Source organism: Alosa sapidissima, chromosome 5 (assembly GCF_018492685.1).
Source record: "Alosa sapidissima isolate fAloSap1 chromosome 5, fAloSap1.pri, whole genome shotgun sequence".
NCBI lineage: Eukaryota > Metazoa > Chordata > Actinopteri > Clupeiformes > Clupeidae > Alosa > Alosa sapidissima.
Window position 1 is genome coordinate 36,821,430 of NC_055961.1, and position 22,359 is coordinate 36,843,788.

The 22,359-nt window shown below is 41.6% G+C and overlaps 3 protein-coding genes across 3 annotated transcripts; 2 read left to right on the top strand and 1 right to left on the bottom strand.

The window, feature by feature from the left end:
• The first annotated feature begins 1,322 nt into the window (after positions 1 to 1,322).
• On the top strand, positions 1,323 to 6,874 carry hoatz (HOATZ cilia and flagella associated protein). Its single transcript, XM_042091437.1, has 6 exons — positions 1,323 to 1,618; positions 1,743 to 1,775; positions 1,872 to 1,942; positions 4,705 to 4,764; positions 5,478 to 5,530; positions 6,499 to 6,874. The coding sequence occupies exons 1-6, from the start codon at positions 1,411 to 1,413 to the stop codon at positions 6,563 to 6,565; spliced, it is 492 nt and encodes a 163-aa protein (XP_041947371.1). The 5' UTR covers positions 1,323 to 1,410; the 3' UTR covers positions 6,566 to 6,874.
• Positions 6,875 to 7,044: 170 nt separating this feature from the next.
• layna (layilin a) lies at positions 7,045 to 10,319 on the top strand. The gene is made up of 8 exons (XM_042091381.1): positions 7,045 to 7,291; positions 7,555 to 7,575; positions 7,823 to 8,120; positions 8,387 to 8,544; positions 8,740 to 8,784; positions 9,096 to 9,182; positions 9,366 to 9,468; positions 9,557 to 10,319. Exons 1-8 carry the CDS (start codon positions 7,207 to 7,209, stop codon positions 9,909 to 9,911), a joined length of 1,152 nt encoding a protein of 383 aa, XP_041947315.1. The 5' UTR covers positions 7,045 to 7,206; the 3' UTR covers positions 9,912 to 10,319.
• A 2,837-nt stretch (positions 10,320 to 13,156) lies between these two features.
• Positions 13,157 to 22,064, bottom strand: ppp2r1ba (protein phosphatase 2, regulatory subunit A, beta a). The gene is made up of 15 exons (XM_042091315.1): positions 21,898 to 22,064; positions 20,714 to 20,804; positions 20,256 to 20,356; positions 19,843 to 20,075; positions 19,496 to 19,643; positions 19,039 to 19,194; positions 18,780 to 18,894; positions 18,457 to 18,527; positions 18,105 to 18,239; positions 15,871 to 16,044; positions 15,703 to 15,763; positions 15,275 to 15,429; positions 14,760 to 14,902; positions 14,518 to 14,609; positions 13,157 to 14,305 (listed from the first exon to the last, which is right to left on the bottom strand). The coding sequence occupies exons 1-15, from the start codon at positions 21,973 to 21,975 to the stop codon at positions 14,289 to 14,291; spliced, it is 1,770 nt and encodes a 589-aa protein (XP_041947249.1). The 5' UTR covers positions 21,976 to 22,064; the 3' UTR covers positions 13,157 to 14,288.
• Positions 22,065 to 22,359: the final 295 nt, after the last annotated feature.

Sequence of the window (22,359 nt, forward strand, 5' to 3'; positions counted from 1 at the left end):
GCTGTAACCTATAGCTTAAAGACCAATGTGGATAATTTAGCCTTTTTATGGAGGACAATTAGCTTTAGGCCTATTATTCCTGTCTCCAAATAAGACATTTCTCTCTCTCTCTCTCTCTGCAGTGGTTTAACGATTTTGAACATTTCACATTTCATAACTCTTGATATTTTAGATTGCTAAAGTCTGTTTTATAAAAAAAAAAGAAAGAAAAAGAGGCTTATTTTATAATCCTTGTATTGCATGGCAGCCTACATGGGCCTGGTTATCAGGCTACTGCGTGTGAGTCATTGGCTATTGTCTTTCTTTTGCAGTTTCAACCCTAACCCCACCTGGAGATGTGTCCTCAGAAACCGTAACAACAACATATTTCGCCTGGACACAAAAACTCAGATGAACAGAATCCAGCCATGAAATGAGCTCTGCGCTCTTGGACACCATCTCACAGGTAAGCTTTCACGTGACAGCTTCTTCATATCAGGCTAGGCCTAAAACAGATTGAATTTACTCTTCAAAATGGTCAAATGAAGTAGTTTATCTGTATACCTCCTGTGCTTCCATGGGCTACTTTCTTTTCCAGAAATGCCCGCCGTTGCCTGTTCCTTGCTCCGATATGTTTGGGGCTGGTTTGTAGGCAGTGTAGTTAGCTGATTGTTTCATTTCAGTTGCAATCACTAACAGTACTGCCAACACAACAGCCTGCATCAGACACAAGTCCAGGCTTCAAAGGGGCTATCTTTTCATATGGTGAAATCTGTATAGACCCTTTCAATTAGGCTAATGAATAATGAGCACAATCTGTGCACAGCCTAATACACCTCCTACTACAGTAACAGCATAGTCTGTGCTAATATAGCCAGGGCCATAGTAGGCTAAACTGTCTAGTTTGTTGTAATTCTTTCAGATTTTATATCATACCAAGAATATCTGAAAGGCGTTGGGTTGGTGCGTTTCTTCTGCGGTCACCTGGCAGTGTAGTTAGCTGATTACCAAAATAGCAGTAATCACTAACCTCACAGCCAGGAGAACCAGACAGATTTTACAACTCTTCTCATCCCCTCAATGCTGTCAAGTATTTTGATGAACGTAGGCCTGTAGCTAGCCTAATAGGCCTACTGATGTTGTCAATGTGGATTTATGTTGATTGAAAAATAAAAACGATGAAATGTAAACTGTCTATTACTTTACTGTTGTCTCTTATTAATGGGAATGGTTGGTTTATTTAAATAAAGATAAGTTAATAAAACAGCGGCTTATCTTTGCGTCGGAGCGCGTTCTCGTTCAGAGCAATCCAAGGGCGCATAGTGTCTCCCTGGTAACAGACAACAACTCAGAGCACCTCAGTGAGTTTGAGACGTAGGCCTAGGCTACCGGTAACCTCAGCCAGTTTTGAATTTTGTAGTCGATTCCGTAATGGCAACTGATCCAGTGGACGATATAAACGTAGGGCTACAAGAACTTGCCGAGTTGGAAGCGCAGTATACTATTTTTGTTGGATCTTCGCCTGAGGATGTTTCATATGCGACGACTTTCTGGAATTCCCTAGCCCTGCAACCGCCGATAGAGTCGAGACTGGTGTCAGCAGATATCGGTCAGCGACTAAAAGTAGCTAAAGATCCATGTGGGTATTCTGTTCTTGACTAAATAGCTTAATCTACATAATTCATTTTTTCATTCGTTTGTTCATATACATGGGTTTAATGGTGTGAAATATAATTATTGCATTATCTACTATTTGAGTTCAGCCATTAAAACTGCTCCAAGGCCCAGTGCACCTCGTGAGTAGCCCTCACCTCAGCCATCACATCTGTTCCATGTGTTTGAAGATGATCTTTTAGTACTATAAGGCTAACATAGCGTACCCTATATTACAGAGAATGATGCAATCTTCGAAAAAATTTCAGAACAGAGGGCCGAGGAGGACAGACAAAAGTACAAAGACATGGTGAGAATCAAATGTTCATTATTGATAGGCATCAAACACTTAAAAGGGTGTCTTTCTAGGAGCCAATGTGTGATATCTAAGTGGGGAAAGGCTGTCATAATGTAGGCCTAATTTATTAGGTTATCTAGGCTGGATGCAATCTTTTGCTGGATTCAGCAGTTTTCAGCCTCACTCAATAAATGAGATACAAGCATCCAAACTTCCTTTTCTGTGGGTTTAATCACAAGTGCTATAGTCTCTTTAATTCTGACACACACTTAAGACTAGGCCTATTTGAGAATCCTCCTCTGTATATGCTTAGCTCAGTGCAGTTACTCGTTAAACGTTCTTGGCGGTTAAATAGGGACCAGCCTGCAGTGGCGTTATAGATGTTTGATGAAATATGATTAAATATCACAGGGTGGTCAGGGTGTGGATCTGGCAGGCAGGATAGGGCCGGCCAGAGAATACTGGCCCACATGCTGCATTAAGAAAATCACAGCATTAAAACTGACAGAGGAGGGTAGTCCTGCTGCATGGCTTTGCATCTTAAACAGTTATTACTAACACCATCCAGTGCTGTAGCTTTCATAGAAAATACAAATAAATCATGGGATTGTTGGAGAAATAGTTCTTGCGGGCACAGATTGCACACATTTTATTTATTGCCCTTTAATTTCCTCATTGTTAACATCACTCAAAGTATTGACATAAGGGGGATTACCCTTTGACCTCATTTATTTTTAGAGTGTCAAATATTTGAAAACAATGACTACCTGCCAACAAATCACAAACAAGTCCTTTGCATGACTCAAACAATTTGCAAAGAGTGCTGCAATGCTGTCAGACTGGGTGTCCCTCTGGTGCTCTTCAGTTGAGGGATCCAAATCATTGAAAGATGCTTTAAAGAAAATCTGAAGCACCCACAAGGTAATATGATGTAAACATAGCCCTCACGAGTGCCTCATTTACTTTGCATGACTGTTGTGCCAATAATCCTTTCTATATAAACACATAATAGAAGCTATACATAAGAGACTATATATAGAGAATATATCCTCACAATACCATCTCTATCAACAAAACTCAGAATCTATTGAAGGCATTGGCAATTTGGTGATGTATTTCTCTCAGAGTGCGCCATTTTGTGCAGTATGGAAAAGTTTAGCCTCCAACTAAAATGGTGAAATATGATTATCATAGTGTTTACACCACCTGATGTTGGCAGAGGTGTATTTTACACTAGAATACAATAATCCTGAGTGATTGTCCACATCTCAGGTCACCTGATGCTTTGAAGGCCCCGCAAATGAAATCAAAGGAGCATCTAACATTGATTTAGGGGGGTTTATCCGTGTGCAGTCCACATAAATCCTTCCACTGCAGACAGAGAAGCAGCCAATCCAGTAATGCTATACAGGGGGCTGGCATCTCTTACACTCTGCTTAGCCCCATTTAGCCGACTCTCTTCGCCGTGATGAATGTGTCTGCAGTGTCTCTCTATGGCCACATCCACCAAACCGCACACAGGCTAATCGGATTAGAAAGGAGGGCTGGGTACCCTTGGATCAATTCATCTAAGAGGGGTTATGAGAATTAAGGGACCATTGATTTATCCCACCAGAGGTTACTGTCAGACCAAGAAAACAGCTCATCATCGTGTTTTAAACTCGCTGGAGCCTGCACTACAGAATGCTGACCACAGCTGCTGGCCTCTATTTGTGCTGGGTTTCCTTTATGGGTAACTCCCTGTTTTATTCCATCTATTTAAGGATGTCTGATATAGAGACATAGCACTGGTCTCTTGATCTCTCTCAGTTGTTAGGTCATTGAACCCCTAATGGCTCTCTGCAGCTTCTTAGTGTTCTCAGATGTGGCGTCTTTCTTTGGTAGTGATTAACATGCTGAATAATATCTTACCACTCACTTTAACTAGAACGGAGCTTATTAATAATTTCAAAGCCTTTGGGAGATAGCTACCCAGCAGCCTTCATTTCTCACTGGCATGAAGAGCTGCCGTATCAGAGCCTGGGGCGTAGCTAGATTCATGCCACTCCTATTTCTCAGATTTTTTTTTCTCTTTTTGCTGAGAGTAATCAACCTGGAAGCCTCGCAATAGATTGCTCTCTAGAGAAAAGGCCCATTTGATGAGGCTCCTCTTAAGTAATTGACCCACTCCAGAAGCCCTCTGAATCAGGGTGTTTAAGGGAAATTGTGCATTTCAGAATAGTTACGTTTACGTTTTCACTAAAGCTACTCTCCAATTCATCAGCCTTTCATTGACCTTATATTCTAGTGGAAATACGGGTAATTATTGTCCATATACTGCATACACTGATAGCATATAGTTAGCATATAGAGGACTTAAAGGTGTCATTTGGTGACACATTACACTTATAGCAGCCTAAATTGTGTTATTTTGTAGTTCACATGAACTGCTAATATGTATTAATGATTCAAATTTGAAATGAGAACATAACAGTAATGGTTTAACCTACAGTTAAATGACATCTGCTTGGCATGTGTAATGGATTTCATCAAATGGCATTAACCACAGGAAGCCTTGTCCCCCATTTCCTGAAGTGATAAATCAAAGTTATGAGGCTTGTTTAGTAATTGCTGCTGTTGGCTCAGAAAGAACATCTGTGCTCTACTGTGCTAGGGTGATAACAGTATACACAGAGTAGTCTGTTCCAGGCCATGTCAACAGAAGGGAACAAGTTTTTTTATTACCAGTATATATATTGCACAAATATTCAAAATTCTGATTGTCATTTTTAAAGGCTAAAAGGAGGGACCAGATCATGGTGCTTCTAAAGAAGCAGCGAGAGGAAAGAGTAAAGGTAAGATGTTACTGCTTAGATGTGGTTGGGGGGGGGGGGGGGGGGGGGGGGGCAATAACTTATGTCCAGTAATGAACATTGGATTTAATGCAAAAAATTGGAGAAGTTTAGATGCACAAATGATGCCTCAGTGTCATGATGAGGTTGCATTATCTCCTGCGTAGGCTAATACAGCCATTTTAAACTTGGACAGGAAGAATGGTGTGCCCTGGACAGCCAAGTGCTTTATTTCTCTTCTATCCATTAAAGTGCTCTCACTCTCTCTGCTCCTCAGCAGTTTTTCCCCAGAGTCTCAGCAGTTCTGGGAGTGGTAGCCGTAGTGGGTGGGGAGGGGGGACTTCGGGCTCTCCCTTTAGTGACCATTCATACATCTCTGGGGAGAAAGGTGGTGATGAGGGTCAAGGAAGGGCTTGTCATCTGGTCAGCTATAAAACACATGCTCATGGACAAAGCGAGTGTTATGACCAAATGCAAAATGAAATAAATTTCTTACTGAAATATTATTAGCAAAAGCAACATAAAGAGAGTAAGTGAAAAGGTCTATTCTTGTGCCATTGCACATTCCTTAAATTCATATATTGTTTCGTGGACAGGCTGAGAGAGTAAATACTCAAGCCATGTTTTCAGTGTTATTACAATGAAGGCTCATCATTGTAAGTCATTTGAAGAGTTCTCTAATATAGTTTTACATAAAAGGTTTGTTTTCTCAACAGAGAGAGATGATTTCACGCCCTTTCAAGCCCAAGCAGTGTCATCAAAGTAACAGGTATGCCACTTTTTTAGGTTATATTCCAGCCTCATAGTAGTCTTAATTATTGTAAGAGGGAACATTAATTTAGGCACTGTTTTTGATACATGGCACAAGTATGATCCTGGAATGTTTACAAATGGAGGAAGTGATGGCTCATGCCAGGTTAAGGTATTGATCTTGGAGGCAGCAACTGTAGCGAACGAACCCTGATCTTATCCCATAATTTACAGCCAGAGGCGGGGAAGGGGTATACTATTTTGCTGATGTGGCTTGCATAAATCACTGCAAATTGAGGATAGAAGCTCTAATAATGTTCTCTACTCCCGGGCAATACAGTGTTGTGACCCATTCTGTTTACTTGCACACTGGTTCATGCATACTGTCGCTTGAAAGACCGTACACTAGTGAGTAAGTTGTTAACTTGTTATGTATCTAACACAAGTTATGGTACACATGCACCTTTCTTTTGAAAGAAGACACTTCAATGGCACTTCAATTTCTAAAGAGAATAAAATAACATGTTGGTGACGTTCACTTCAATTGCTACCACAAGTAATCATAAACTGCCGGTCAGTTACAGCTGGATGTTCTAAAACCTCAGATTCTCTTGGTTGGTGGCCCAGAAATGTAAGAGTTTTCACAGCAGGAAATATGGCACTCTTTTCACATACACCAAAAGACACAAGTTAGCATGTAAGTAAGCTTTTAGTGCTTCCAACTGGATGGTTGCTGGTGTTTGTCAGATGTTGCACGTCTTTTACGTAAGCTATTAGAACACCTTACTTCTGCTCTCACTGGAGCTAAAAAAACAAAACATTTAGGATAAGTAAATACAAGGCATTAAGTGCCAAGGTTCTTTACATGTGTACATGCCATCAGAAGGGATGGGTCTATGAATACAAGGACAACAAATGCATCTGTCCCCCAACACACTCTGTCCAGACCTAATTACTCCTCTATTCTTTTCACCTTTGTCTCCACAGGCATGGTCCAGATGTCTCTCCACAGGAACTAGACGAGGACATACAACATGTTAGGAGCCTTCAGTAGACTAGGAGTTCCGATTTATGAATACCCATCAATGAACACTTAACCCAAAGATCCCTGTGGGAATTTAAGACGTTTAAAAAGGAAGGAAGTGTACTGAATTGCATTTTCAAATTAGTGCACATCTTATAGTATATTGAAACATTGTCTTTTGCTTTAACGGGGCATCAATGCAACAAAATTCTACCTTTATGTTCATGAGATTATATTTTGTGAAAATATTTAGTGATAATAGCCTATAATATAAGTGGCCCACTTGAGTTCAAATTCTTGTTTACTCCTTAAAATAAAATAAACCTACTTTCTGCATAAGCTTTGTTCCTGTTTCTATGAGTGTGCTTTTTGCAAAAGAGCAGGACTGTACATGACAAACAGGCTATTGTCTTGCTTACACTGGCCTGCTGTCGGTCATCTGAGCTATTGATAATGGCTTGATGGTTTTAACGTCATGAACGCCGACTCCAGCCCTCTCCCGCGCCTCATTCCAGTCTGGTATGGACTGCTGACAACATGCCAACCAACAACAGAACACCGGACTGCCTTCGTGCTGTCCACATTTGGAACATTTTCTAAGTACTTTAAGTGGATTGTGGATATAAAACTACGTCGAGGAATAAACATTATTGAGAAATGAACAGAAGAGAATGAAAGAAATGGATTTTCTTATACGTTTTGGTTCCGCACTCTTTATCTGCAGCATATCAGCCTCCGCATCAAAGCTATTCAGTGGTAAGATATCTACTGGTATGCGCATTTGTTCTCTGTGGATAAGTAACTCATTGTCCATTTCACTAAATACTGGAAGCACAAAATAGATACATGGCTACTTTTTTGAGTGTATATTTAAACGATTTACCACTTTTGAAATCAACAAGTAGACTAGCCAGTGTTGATTTTCAACTCGTACGCATGCATTCTCGTCGAGTTTTTCCTAAAAATAATTAGCCTACTGTTCTTATGGTCATGACCATTTTTTTTGTCAATCTCTTTAGCAGACTTCTACGAGCCGAGAGGTATGTTGAAATCTATATTCATTGTGTCTCCAAAATATAATTAATTCATCCAGGCGCATCAGACAAGTGGAGTATTGTGCACACGCTTGGATCCAGTTCAGAATGCCATTGTGTTTATAATTAAATTATTAGGCTATAGGATAACGTTATATCATCTTAGTGTATTTCACTAGACATGGACCCTATCATTTACATTACCAATGGCACATGAGACCTTTCTCATGCAGATGTTTTCCTCTTTCTAAAGGGCAAAGGATCTGCAAGCGCGGCACAGAACGCCCCTGCTACAAAATAGCCTACTTTCAAGACAGCAGACGCAAAGTGAACTTTGAGGAGGCGAGCCGCGCTTGTAAAAGTGATGGCGGCGAGCTTCTCAGTATCGAGTCCGAGGCTGAGCAGCAACTGATAGAAAATTTCATCCAAGAGCTGAGAGCTGCCGATGGAGACTTCTGGATTGGACTACGCCGAGACGCGGGCTACGAGGAGACGAGTGGGGACTGCCCATCACAGTACTACTGGATGGACGGAAGCCAGTCAACATTTAGGTCTGGTTTAAAGACTGCTTGTTTAGTGGAGATGGCCATTAATGAAATAGCTCTTAGGATAATTGGTATTTTTATACCTACATTAATAGAGTCAGACAGTCAGTAGTGCTACTTTTAAACTTAAGCCCATTATTTTTCCATGCAAATTCAAATGGTTCTGAATAAGTTGTTTTGCCAGTAACCAGATTGTCCATCAGCCTACTTCAACATCTATAAATTCCTTTTGCTCAACCTATAGTTCAACATTCTCTTATTGAACTTCTCAGAAACTGGCACTGGGACGAGCCGTCGTGTGGCTATGAGGTGTGTGTGGTGATGTACCACCAGCCATCAGCTCCACCAGGCCTCGGTGGACTCTACATGTTCCAGTGGAACGATGACAACTGCGAGACAAAGAATAACTTCATCTGCAAGTACACCAAAGGTAGTCGTATATCACAGCAGTGGCCCTTTTTTTATATGTAAGACACTGAATCAAAGCCCTCTGCTTACACAACAATTTGTTTGGTCATTTTCATGTCAGTTTGTCTGTTAGCACTTTAAAAAACGCATAGAACTTGGCAGTCTTCTTAAGGACAATGATTTGTGTTCCTCATTTTGCTCACTGTAATGATTTCAGAGACTCCCCCTGTGCCTACTCCATCAGCAAATGGAAGTGTTCCAGGTAAATGCTCAAAATAGGACATCATAATTCTGAGATTGAAATTTGTTCCTGTTTATTGACCATAATGTTAAGATGTTGTTAGATTTGTTATATATTAGGTTATATTCTTTAACATTATATCTATAGAACTATATTTTATATGGTAATGTAATCATAGGATCATAGGAGACTGTAGTTACAATGGTCCTAGCTCACTGTTGGGGACTATTGATTTCACTGCCTGTCACACAATGAGTCTGGGACACTTAAATAAGTCTTATTTCCTGTCAACATTACTTTCTGAAATAAAGTCTGAAATACATTTTTATCAGGTGCTCCACCACCATCCTTGCGACCAAAATATCCTTCAGTAACAAAAACAGATGAAGGAATGAGAGTTGTTGTATCTCCAAACCCAGGTACTCAACAATTCCAATCAATGCACACACACACAAAAATGTATCATCCATATGAATGTATTTTTGATATAAAAAGTAAATTATAAAAATGTGTGAATACTGAGAAAAGGCTAAAAGAAACAACATAAAAAAACAAAAATAAAATGTTGCAGACCTCTAAATGTGACAACAACTCTGTTTCAGACAATGCCTTAAATATTGCCTACATCATTCTTCCAACAATTCCACTGCTCTTACTACTGATAGTTGCATCTGGAGTTTTTTGCTTCAAGCTTTTCACAAAGAGGTATGATTTATCAATTCCAAATTTCCCATATTAAGCCTTCATTTAGTAGCTTGAAATCAACTAACCCTAACTTTTTATGTGTATGTAGGGGTAAGGAACGAACTGAGACCTGTCCTAAAGAGCCAGGCTACTGGGTCTCTGATGAACACTGCGACAGCCCCAGTCAAGACGTCTATAACGTCATAAGGAAGCAGCACGAGGCGGACCTGGCCGGCACGCGGCCGGACATCAAGAACACGTCCTTCCTGGGTTCTTCTCCTGACACGCCACCTGGCGACTACGACAACCTGGCTGGACGAGACACAGAAAGCGGCTTTGTGACGCTGGCAAGCACCGAGAGTGGCTTTGTGACCAATGACATTTACGACATGTGTCAGCTGCGTAGCAGTGGACGATACCACCGCGACACAGGATGGTTGGACAGTGACCTGTATGGCTATTAAGGCCCTGCTTTCTGTGAACTTACCACTTTGTGCCAAGTAGTAAGGGCTTGCTCTTTGCCCCCTCAAATAACCCCCTAATACCTCAAATCCCCCTGCTATTATCTGTTGCAACATGGGGCAGTTGTTCCAGTATGCATCTCATCCACTGATCACATCCAGGTTACATCACAGTTTCATTCTGGTGTTACCTGCATGCATTTGAATTAACAACTGCTCTCCAATGAAGATATGTCCTCGCATACTGACGACTGCACAGTTGAACGTGTGGACAGAAGCATGGGAGAAGCACTCACTCCTTAGTTGCATGAAGATACCTGAAGCCTGCGCTCAGTGCCTCCGAAGAGCATCTATCCGTTTGCATCGTGGCAATGGGCAGTACCAGCCAAATGGTCTGAAATACTCTCCAAGCAACGACTTCAAGAGGATATGAGTGTAAAGTGATGATTGTGAAATGTCCTACTGAGGTGTCCTGTAGGACACCAAATCCTGAGAAACTCTGAAGTCTGAATGTAATCACATATCTCATGAGTTGAGTGTTATTAGAAGAGACTTTACACTGTTGTGTTGGATATTGTTGATTGTGTTAAGAATGTGTTCAGGACTGTATGGTCAAGTTGCACTAGTTACCGGATAAGCTAAAAAGCAAATTGAATGAAGACTATATGCATCTGTAGGTGGATTTGCATGGCCTCCCATTGTTGCTTTCCTTTGGAGTTGTTGTTACAGGGCAAATGATGATGCAGTAGAGAGCTCTGCCCTCTGCAGATTGCCATGATTGCCATGGCCTGAGTTATTGATTTTGAGACACTCGCTGCTTTCTCTACACTGGAATGTGTTTGTCATGTTGAGGAAACTAACTAAAACAAACGAAATGAAAATGACAGTGAACAGAAAGGTATCTATCATGTGTCTGTAAGCAACTGGGAACTGGTGGTGTACAAAGTAGGTTAATGTTTTTTTTTTTGTAAATTTTTGTAGATTGTAAAAATATAGAGAATGAGCTGAACAGCATGATCGGTTAAGTGCTCTACTTTGATCTGAGACTGTATGTATACTTACATAGATAAGTATTTGGAATTTGGTGATTAAAAATCAAACAGGAATAAGGCATTTTAAGGGTGTGTGTGTGTGAATGTTTTGTGTAAGGGATAATGTATAGAACGCCGGTCATTGTCGGGAGATATGGTCCCTTCAGGGAGGAACAGGACCTATCTCCCGACAATGACCGGCGTTCTATACATTATCCCGCTTATTACACGGCTACTTACCAAAACGACACAATAAACTCCCCACGATATGACTCTTTAGCCTACATAGCCTAGGCTATAGCCTATTTGTTACCGTTTCATCATGGCTTTTGCTGAGAAACAAATAGTTCGCAACAACACACGCTTAACTTGAATCAAACATTCTTTAGAACACAGCTGATCAACCGTCAGCTTTCACTTTTGAATGAAGTTCCAATCCTTGCGTAGTGATATGAAAGAATTGACTTAGAAGCACAAAGCCCATTTTCCTTGACAGCGGTCTGTTATTCAGAATTAGCAGACCGCCGAACGTTGGGAAGGCCCATTCAAGTGAATGGAGCATTCTGCAGCACTATGAAGAGTCGTGTAATAAACATTCTTGTCAGTCATGTATAATTACATGAATAATTTGCCAACAATTTAATTATTAGCTGCTTTCAACCATCCACCTACAGCTAACAGCTGAAATGTAACATGTACTATCTCTTTCATCATGAAAATTATTTGAGAGGAAGTGCCTATTTGAATTTTTGATGCAAGTAAATAAGTAGTTGCCTCCTCTTAAGTTACATTTACTATTCTGTGAACTCACCTCACACTATATACTGTTGATAAAGTTGATTTATTCTGATGCCTCTTGGTAAGCAACCCGATGATCCACTGGACCTGCATGGAGAACCACACTCCAATTTCAGTACCTTCAACATAAAAAATAAAACCCTTTTATTTCAATGGGGATGATAACAAATAAAGAATGAATATTCAATACAACTGCGAGTGCAATAAACACATACATCTACCGATCCACATTGCACTAGATGCCTTCACCATGGCCTTGCTGTAGTGGCAGAACCTTTACATTTGGAAGACAACACAAATAAGAGGCAAGTCTAGAATAAGATGATCTCTCAACTACCAACCTAGGGAGTCCTTCACTGACCTGCAGAGCTGTCAGGAACTGGCACTCAAGTTTTTCAGCTTATCGAAAGTGGACCTGTGAATGTGGTCACAACGATCCAAGTGAAGTGCCATCAGAACAAGATGCATCTGTACACAATAAGATCTTCTTTAGAGCATACACATCCAAAGGACAGGTCTTTACAGTGAGGTTATGAGATATGTGATTACATTCAGACTTCAGAGTTTCTCAGGACTGATTACCTGTCGCACCATGACACCTTGAAAGCCAAGAAACCAAGTCAGCATCAGAAACAGGAAAACATTACATTTCCTAGAAAGAATACAAAAAGTAAAAACATGCATTAGTTCTACAGTAAAAATAGTGTAGCTTTTTCTTTGAATTGGCTGCAGGGAAACCCCTTTATACGAGGTGTAAGCCATCCTCTTACTTCGAAGAGATGTGATGTTCAATCACTACCTTGAGCACATGTAATCACATTATGCAAAATACATATTTATTTTAAATATACATGATTTTCTACTGAGGAATGAAACTGGCTTCAATTTAGAAAAAAATAGAGAAGATGGTGTCAAGAGAGTTTAGTCTATGTATAGATTAAATATGTTTGTTTACCTCTAAACACAAAAGATTACACTTCAACTTATGTGGTTAACAGTTACTGTATAGTAACCAGACTGCATTTATATGGTGTTTCTCTACTCCTCTGAGCACCCAGCCTCTGAGCTTTAGAATTACGCCTCATTCTCACCTATTTACTTACACACACACACACACACACACACACAGGTGGAGGAGCCTGCCATGTAAGGTGCCAACCAACACATCAGGAGCCGTTTAGGGTTGTGCGTCTTCCTCAAGGACACTTGGACAGGGTCAGGAGACAGGCTGGAACCAGCACACTTCACTCAACAACTCGTCTACCTCCTGAGCTGACACCACTCATCCTCTCTATGGACAGTGTGTGTGTGTGCACTACAAACTTGACCCACCAGTATGAGCCATAACAAGCCTGCTAATGTCTTTGGTAGGAGAGCTACACAGAGTTTGGCACATTATTGAGAAACACACAGGCGGCGTTGAGTTACCTCGGCTTCTTTATTGATTATTCTCAAAACATTTCTCTGCCTTGCGTCAGAAGGAAGGAGATGCAACATGTTCATAAACAAGACACATTCTAAAGACACAACAGATACAGTAGTTACATCCCTACAACTGATGTCAGTTTACATCTGAAACTAATGGGTCACCGCCATGTACAGCGTGTAGCGCCTAAAACATCCCGACAAATTCAACACTTCCTGATGCAATGACACCCAATTATCTCTTCCAATTCAACAGTATATGAGAATATCATGCAACTGTTTCTGTACAAATGATAAATGAAAGTTAAAACTCAGCATACAGAACATTTTATTATGAACTAAGGTCCTTAAGAAAAGAATAGGGGAAATTGAAGGGAGATGTGTGGTCCATGGTTAATGGCACAGAAAAGCAAAGAGGGGGAGGGGCTTAAAATGGCCAAGATAAGAGAAGGTCTGTGTCAGTGTGTGCATCAGGTACAGTAAAGGTGGTGAAGGGAGTTTCATCGTGGTCCCTATAGGAAAAGGGCCATGTTAATAATGCATTTGTCTGTGGAGGACTGAGGTCTTCTGTAGCTGAACGTCTGATGGTGTGCACCAGTGGCATACTGTACAAGCAGGTGGGGTGGAGGCCTGAGCCATGCTCTACGCATGCACTGAGCCGTGCTGCAGCCGGACCGGGCACAACCACTAGGAACGCAGGCACAGACTCACAGCACACTCTCCCGTTACCCTAAATCACACTTGGGAGCTAGTGAGCCGACCGCGTCCGTCCTTGTTTCATTTTTGTTCTTCTAACTGGTGCAGATGCGCTTGTGGCCTAAGTAGACAATGCCACCTAACAAAGTGCTACGGGAAAGCTCAAAGGGTCGAAGGTCAGTGAGTGTACAGGACAGGGACAGGGACATTGGAGTGGCTCATGAACATCAGACCCAAATGGTCTTATGCCCTGAAGAGGAAGTGACCAGAATAGTGTAGAGAGAACTACAGTGAAAACAGAGTTTGCCCAGAAGATACGCCGACTCCCTCTGCACCATTGAAGTGTGTTAAAATGTCAAATATATGATGAGACATCAGTACTGAGGTTTGAGGCGTGAGACGCAGAAGGTTCCTCTTCTGTGTGGATCCTCTAGGCCAGGCCAAGAACTGCAACATAAAGATTACGTTCACTCGGTCACTAACAAAAATCACCCCACCTCACCTCACAAAGCGACAATTAGTTTGGGAAATCATAGACAAAAAAAAAAAAAGTACATATTCGTAATGAATATACAGTAAATCTACAAATACATAACCAAGATCACTGAACAAAATAAGTATCCAATTCATGCAGGAGAGTGAACGCCTTTCCCTCTTACCACTAATGGCCTCCTGAGCAAAGTACTTGACATCCATGTCTGTGTCTGTGGCCAACCTCTCCAGCACCGGCTTCACCTCAGCCTGCAGAGAACTACAAGACCCAGAAGAATCAGCATCAGACTCCACAGAGCAACCTTCATCACACACAGAACCATTTTTGCATATCAGATATGGCCTTGAACGTTCTCATTTGTGAACCTTTCCTAAAATAAATCTCAAATATCGAATGTAATTCACATACTTGCTGTCCAGCACTGGGCCAATTTTCTGCAGGGTCTTGGCCACGTTGAAGCGGACGTTGGCCACCTGGTCGTTGGCCATTTTCAGGGCCACGGGGAGCATGTGTTTGGTGGTGATCTCCTGGCCACACGCCTCCGATAAGGCCTGAGACAGTCCCATTTACAGAGTTAGGGGAGCAGAAGCATGCTACAAGACACTGTGAGTACAGTATTTATGAAGAATAAAAGCATACAATCTGCACATTCATTGCTATATTGCTCTAAAATAAATATCGAATAATCATATATTCATCCAACCACCCAGAGATGCTATGCAACCACAGCAGAAGCATTAGATTTCATTTGGCTGACGCTTTTATCCAAAGTGACTTACATGTCAATTATTACAAGAGCAAGCCTCCACAGAGACTTCTCTGCTACTGCATGCTAGCTCAGCAACGTAGCCACTATGCTACCACCACCCAGCATACTAGTGTATTTGCCGTGCACTAGTTTTTGACATTGAGATCATACTCACATTGATACAGAAGAGGGTGGTCATCCTGTGGAGGTAGTTGGGGTCGTTGGCCATGCCCAGCACTTTGGGCACAATGGTGTTCTGCGCCCACTCGGCACCAAACTTCTCCACCAGCTTCATCAGATTACATGTGGCAGCCTCCCTGATGGCATAAACTGTAGACAAGAGAAGAGCAATGTCAATCAAGGTCATCTCAGTTGGTTGAGGAAGGAGACAGGTCACACAAAAAATGACCAAATTACAATTAAAACAAGATCTAAAATGGTTTAAGATAACAGATTATGTATTTTATAAATAAAACAAGCAATGACATCCAATACACTAAAATCAAGTTGAAACAGTCAATACAGATTGGTGATACAAAATGTTGGGTGTTGTTTGAGTTGGTGTGCCATTTTCAGTCCATCATAAGAAGAGGATGTACTCACCATGATCAACAAGCCATGCCATGCACAGAGAATTCAGTTTCTCATCAAAGAACTCCACACCCTGAAAAAGAAGCAGAGATCCCAGTAAACATCAAGACCCCACAAAATATCCAATCTAACATCCGTGTCCAATTAGCTTTGATCTTACTGCACGACAGTTAGACTCACCAGCTGTCCAGCCAGCAGGGGCATGTACTCAATGATGGCCAGACGCACCCTCCACTTGGCATCCTCTGCCAACTCAACAATGGCCGGCAACAGAGACTGAGACAGCTGGCGGATGCCAATCACCTCGTTGACGCAATCCAGGTTGGAGATGATGTTCAGACGAACCTCAGGGCACTGAAATAATTAATGTATTGGAATGTCACATATTACCAACCAAAACAAGCCATGTTATGTATGTATGTCCAACCTCTTACGTGTATGTGTCACTTAATATTCATTTCTATACAAACCAAGATGGCGGATTCCTAAAGAAACTCAAGCACCCACACCCTAAGTTTATCTAAATTAGCTATGTACCAAAAATTACATTTTACCGTGACTCGAAGAGCTGTAAACAGTGTTGTAAGGCTGCGTGTACAAATTCGCTTGGAGCTCCAGTGGAATTTTGAATTGCGACGACGAGAATTCTCAGGCTAATCGTTGATGTGCCGTGAGAAAGGTTGGGAATAAGTACCCACCAGCCCAGCACTAAACTCTGAGCGTGGTAAACAAAATCGGATATTTCAGGTAGTAAAAGCCCCGGTAAGAACTAGATTTTGTTTAAATCTACACACATATGGCTACTGAAAAATGTAAGGTTCATTTATCAAATTAAAAAACATCGTTGTTTTAGAATTTTTGAACTAAATGGTTGGTAATTAGTACATTTACGATAAGTTAGAGAGATAAGCTCATCACTGTAAATACCAAGGATATTACAGAATGAAAGCAAAAATGTTTTTCTGTTGCTCTCGAGTCTTATAGGATAATTGTATAGCTAGTGCTGGGCGGTATACCGGTTCACACCGTACACCGGTGTATATTTTCGTTGTTGAATTTTAAATATACCGCCATACCGGTGTATTTGATTACACAACGTTTGGAACACTGCGCCGCGCGACAGTGTTTCAGACGGGACTTTTTTCACACGCACGCATGGTGCCACTGCGAGGCATAGTGAGGGTAAACACAAAACACCTTAAGTTTTTCCCCTAAAGTATGACCCTTAAGGCTTAATTTCTCCTTAGATAAGGGGTTTATTTAAGGGTGTGGCACAGAATACCTTAAATTGTTTCTTTAGTTAAGGAAAAACGTTAAGGGATACTGCATTGAAAGGGATTTACCGTCACGAAAATTCTATTGAGATTGTTCAACAGCTGTAACTAGCTGGCTAGTAGGTGATTCCGTTAGTTAGCAACCCACTGAACACAGTGAAGTTTAATGAGCTTATCATTCATCTCACCTTAAGAATATTCGCTGAAATTATCCAGGTAGGAAGTAAAGCATGTTATAGACATGCACTGAGCAATACTAGCTGGCTAGTTGGAAATTATCCTGACTGTCATTAGTGCACCAAAACAAACTTTTTTGTTAATGTTTTGCCTAGCGAACCGAACCGAAGCTCATGGCAGGCTAACAAGACATCCACATGAAGTTAACGTTAGCCTACCACTAACGTCACGTAAACCACACAATAAGGCATGTTTCTGATTGGCCTATTTGACAGAGTAAGCATATTAGCAGAGAGGTTTCATTTTAAATTGTATAATTTTCAAAAAAGTATAATTATTGCAAGTTGCACTACTTTTTGTATTGGTTTTATAGGATACAAGATGTTTGTGAAACTTGCACAGTAAAAGTTCTGTATTTTGACTGCAATTGTCTTTGCATTCTTCATTAGAATCATGAGTGGCTCTTTGTAAACAGCATCATTTTCTGGGGCCATGCAAAACCGCATTAGTGTGGAGTTATTCTACATCATGACAGTAAAATAGACCATCCTTAGTCAATGTACTGCAGCAATTCCTCTCAACCTGTAGAAAATTCTGTGAACATCTGATTATGCATGGAAAAAAAATACCGCCATATACCGTGAAACCATAAGAATTTTGAAAAATACCGTGATACATTTTTGGTCATACCGCCCAGCACTATGTATAGCGATGGCTAATTCATGAAAAAGACTAAAAAAAAAACTCATGTGTTCCACACACGCACTACAGCTATACAGGAACATAGACTAACACACTATTACAGCTATACAGAAGTATAAAGTTGCCCTACAGGTAGCAGCCTAATCAATTTAGCACCCATTATTTCTTAGCTTCTTGCGAGACCCACTTTAGAAGACCCGACATCTGAGACATGTAAGCAAGGCAAGCCGACCCTTTGTGGCCAGGACCAGACCTGCTTACCTCATCTTTGAGCTGTGCCAAGAACAGGGGCAGCAGATGTTCGACAGTGTTGTCTTTTCCCAGGATAGTGGACAAGCCCATGATGACTGACGCTAGAGCAGACTTGACATGCTGGTTGGTATCGGAAACCAGTTCCTACAAACAAAAAAGTAAATCTAAAAGTCAGTAATTTACTCAAAATATGAGGTTATGTTTAAGCAATAGATCACGAGTGAGAGTGGGGTTGGTCATGGATATTCTCACGGGTGTTGTTCGGCCGTAGCCACGTGGCGGGAGGACGAGTTGCGCAGGCAACAATTGTCAAATTATGTCTCCAAATTAAACTAAAAGCTGGATAACGGTTTAACTTTACCTTCACACAAGGCAGTATGTGAGTCATGATGATTGTCTCTCTGCTATCCTCTGGTAAATTTTCACAGAATTCTAAAGAGATAAACAAGTGAAATATTAAATGTTATAGATAAACCATAAAACCAAGAAAAAGAAACATCGTTTAAGGAAATTGTGTGTGGTTGAGTTGGTGGAAAATAAACAAACAAACAAATCCAGTAGGCCAGTAGCTAGTCTAGATAGATAGATAGATAGATAGATACTTTATTGATCCCCAAGGGGAAATTCAAGATCTCAGTAGCATACAGACATCACACACAACATGCACTTGCAAGATTCACTCACCTTTGACCTTATTTGCTGCAGCGGCCCGAACCTCGGCCTCACAATCCTTAAGAAGGTTCTGGAAGGCAGGTACCAAATCGTTTTTGGTAATCTCTGGTCCCACTGCCTTCTGGAGCTGTTTGAACCAGACACACAGTTAATACCGTTCCTCTGTTGCAGTCATATCGATTATCAGGTCACCCTGACCTGGCCTTTGACTACACTATGCTGGACACCAAATGAAACCAGACTAACGCCATAACAATCAACAGCCACTTACTTCAGAGAACTTGTCGGCCACCATGTAGCGGACTCTCCATGACTTGTCCTCAGCTGCCTGGCGGAGGGTGGGCATGACGAGGCTCTCCAGATCCTCCTGGGGAAGGAGCTGGGCGATGCTGACACAAGCCTCCACAGCAAGGAGCCGCACAGAGTCCTGCCATCACAACAACATCACAACAACATCCCAGCAACGTTAGAATAGAACTGGCCCAGGCTCACATGTCCATCAGCATTCCAAAATACCAATCCATAAGAAACAATATCAAATAAATGACTACATTAAAATATTCTTTTGAGGTAATTACACACAACTAGGCTATGTCAACAATGCAGGAAAAACACAATCCCCCAAAGTCTACTAAATGAATCCAGCAACAACTAAACACATGGTGAACCTACATGGCAGTAGTGAGAGCAAAGTGGCAGAAATAATCCATCAGTTGTGAGTGCCTCACCTGCTCATCAGAAGCCAGAGCTGTAAAGAGGGAAATGATGTCACTCTTGACATACTCCAACTCCAAGACTTTAGCAAATTCTCCCAGTTTTGATGCAGCGGCACGCCTCACCATGGGAGTGTCATCGGAACACAAGTTGCGGAAATGCCTGTGGCGGGGGGGGGTCACTCTTTCAGATAAAACTGATCAACTTATAAAATTGTTTAAGTTTAATATTTCACATAAGACTGATAAAATCTGGTTAACCCCCCCCCCCCCCCCCAACTTCCTCTCATGTTGCAAAAATATTCATGTCAAATATTCCAATATTCACACTTCATGTACATATATATTCAAAAGTATCTTACTGTCGGATCTCGGCTTTGACGGTGCTGGAGACGCGGGGGTAGCACACGCTGAAGAGGCCGCAGGCGGAGGTACGGGAGGTGAACCAGTCGCCGCTGGCCAGGCGCTTCACCAGGGGCTCGAAGTGCACCTCCAGGTCCACGGGGGAGTGCTCGTGAGAGATCTTACGCAGAGACTCCACAGCCTTGTCGCGCACCACCGTCTCCTCTACGGTGGCCAGGCTCTCCAGTGGGGGCTGGGGGCAAAGACAGACAACAAAAACAGTGAACAAATAAAAACAATAAATAAACAACAACAAATAAAACTAAATCATTTAAGTGTGGTTCTTGAAATCTACATTAGAGGCAGTAAGAAAAGGACATTTGGATCCCTGAGTTCACCAGCCCTTACATGGTACAGGCATCTTGGTACTCACCAGGAGACAGTGCACGTACTCTGGGCCTCCCACCAGCATGGTGAAGTTACCGAGCTGCTCGGCAAGTGCAAGTAGCACCTCATCTTCATCGTAGATGGTATCTGGGCAGGGCAAAGGAGAATCAAAGATGGTGTGATGATTGCACGTACTGTCATGTATTTTATGATCACTAACTTTGTACTTGTTTTGTTTCTGTGAATACATAGTGCATTTTGTGATGTCCGGTTCACTTCCTGACTAAAATGACAGTTGCCAGCCAGCTGTGTGGACTGTACAAGTACATGTATGCTACAACACAGTTATGTAGGCCTGTATGCCCACACTTCACATAAGATGTATGTAACGTAATCTAACTTGTATTTGGCCAATGCGTTTTTGGCCATGCTTGGGACTAGTTGAGTATGACAAAGAAGATTTTATGAGAAAAGTATGGTGCATGTTTCAAAGTTCACATCTACCTGTAAGGAAGGGAAGGAGCTCTGTGCGGGTCCTCTCCACCCCTAAGGCTAAAGCAATGGTTGACAACTTCTTGATGCTATTCAAGCGCAGCTGTAAAATACAAACATTGTAGAGGAGAGTTTGTAGTTACATGGATAAATCAGTGTTTGCCGTAGTGTTTAAAAAATACTTTGGAGAATGAAAACACTTTCCATCAGAGTTATTAAGCAAAGTGTCAAGCGAATGTCAATATCCACCTTAGACAAAATTATATCTAAGTTAGTCCATGGTGGATAGAGCTAATTAACGGGTGGCATCGCTCAACAAGTTCAGGATCCATCCTAGGATCCAACTGACAAGTATGAAGATTGCTAAATTAATGCTAACCTTAGTTGTGAACTGATGGCTGGGTGGTCATGGGAATCTTGGACGCTAACAATAACCAAATCGAGACTGGCTACTGCTTAGCCTTACGGTTTCAGTGCTAATGCTAACGTAGACAAGAACGCGTTTAGCAGATAGTTGCTAGCCTTGAAACCTTAAAACAAACTAATTACCTCACTTATAAAATGAATGTGAAGCAAGTGACGTTAAGCTATTAAAAACACTCGTTAATTGCTTTACCGCTAACGTAGCACTAGCTGGTATCATCACGAGAGGTTTCTTCTTGAATGAAAGCCATTCCAGTGAACTTAAACTATCATTTATACTAGAAGCTATATTAAAAACCACCAATCCATTATTGTCGAAAGTTAAGACACCAGCTCCGTAAGCTGTAAGTTACACAACTGTCTAATAGCTAGCTGCTAGCTATGGAGACAATCTAGCTAACGTTAACGTAACCGTCTGAAAAGAGTCTGATCTCAAAACTCATTACACCAGTTCGTATTACCCCAAGAACACCACACACCCGCACAGAAATACGTTACCAAAGTAATAGTTTGAGTATGGTCATGTTTTGTCAGAACCACGGGGCTTTAGTCACAATTAAATATGCGGCACTGGCAACATTGCATGCAGCAGTAACATTAACGTTGTTGTACCTGCTAGGCCTGAGCCTACCGGTACGTTAACTTTCGTTAGCCTTGCTAGCCAAGTGATGCTAGTCTCGTTGCTATTTTACTAGACAGTGGAACAACACAACTTTTTGGGATCAACATTTAACATATTCACAATTAAAACGTTTAATGATTACAAAACCTACCTGTACGTCCTCATTGCGAAGTTCATCAATGAGTACAGCAATAGGGTACAGGGAATCATCTCCATCTGATGCCGCCATCTTGGAAATTGTAGGGTAAGTAATCTACTTCCTACGGGGTTTCCTCCTACTTGTTCCACTAGGCGGCACTAGTGGGGAAACGACAGATACTTGAATTGACTCTCGAGTGCAGATTGCAGCAGTGACTTACCTACGACGAGTATTAGGGCCACACCAAAGATTGTTAAGGCGGAGCAAGATATTTCATCAGGAGCCACTTCCGGGAACCCGGATCGCACGAGAGGGGGTCAAAATCCCCCTTTATGCGGAGCAGAGGCAGTGACTGCTCCATTGAAGTCTATGGGCATAGCTCAGAATTTTACCACATATGCTAAGGTCTTGGTTCTATAGAGTTAAGAATGTGAATTTTGGGCACGTTTACATGATCCTCAAACCCTTCTGAAC

Bases quoted from the DNA above. Each gene is read 5' to 3' on its own strand.
- hoatz (XM_042091437.1), top strand. From the start codon at position 1,411: ATGGCAACTGATCCAGTGGACGATATAAACGTAGGGCTACAAGAACTT. The intron at 1,619-1,742 runs GTGGGTATTCTG...ATTTGAGTTCAG, and splicing joins AAAAGTAGCTAAAGATCCAT to CCATTAAAACTGCTCCAAGG. The intron at 4,765-5,477 runs GTAAGATGTTAC...TTTTCTCAACAG, and splicing joins AGCGAGAGGAAAGAGTAAAG to AGAGAGATGATTTCACGCCC.
- layna (XM_042091381.1), top strand. From the start codon at position 7,207: ATGAAAGAAATGGATTTTCTTATACGTTTTGGTTCCGCACTCTTTATC. The intron at 7,292-7,554 runs GTAAGATATCTA...CAATCTCTTTAG, and splicing joins CGCATCAAAGCTATTCAGTG to CAGACTTCTACGAGCCGAGA. The intron at 8,121-8,386 runs GTCTGGTTTAAA...TGAACTTCTCAG, and splicing joins GGAAGCCAGTCAACATTTAG to AAACTGGCACTGGGACGAGC.
- ppp2r1ba (XM_042091315.1), bottom strand. From the start codon at position 21,975: ATGGCGGCATCAGATGGAGATGATTCCCTGTACCCTATTGCTGTACTC. The intron at 19,644-19,842 runs GTAAGATACTTT...CCCCCGCCACAG, and splicing joins GTCAAAGCCGAGATCCGACA to GCATTTCCGCAACTTGTGTT. The intron at 15,430-15,702 runs GTGAGTACATCC...TCTTGTCTACAG, and splicing joins GGCATGGCTTGTTGATCATG to TTTATGCCATCAGGGAGGCT.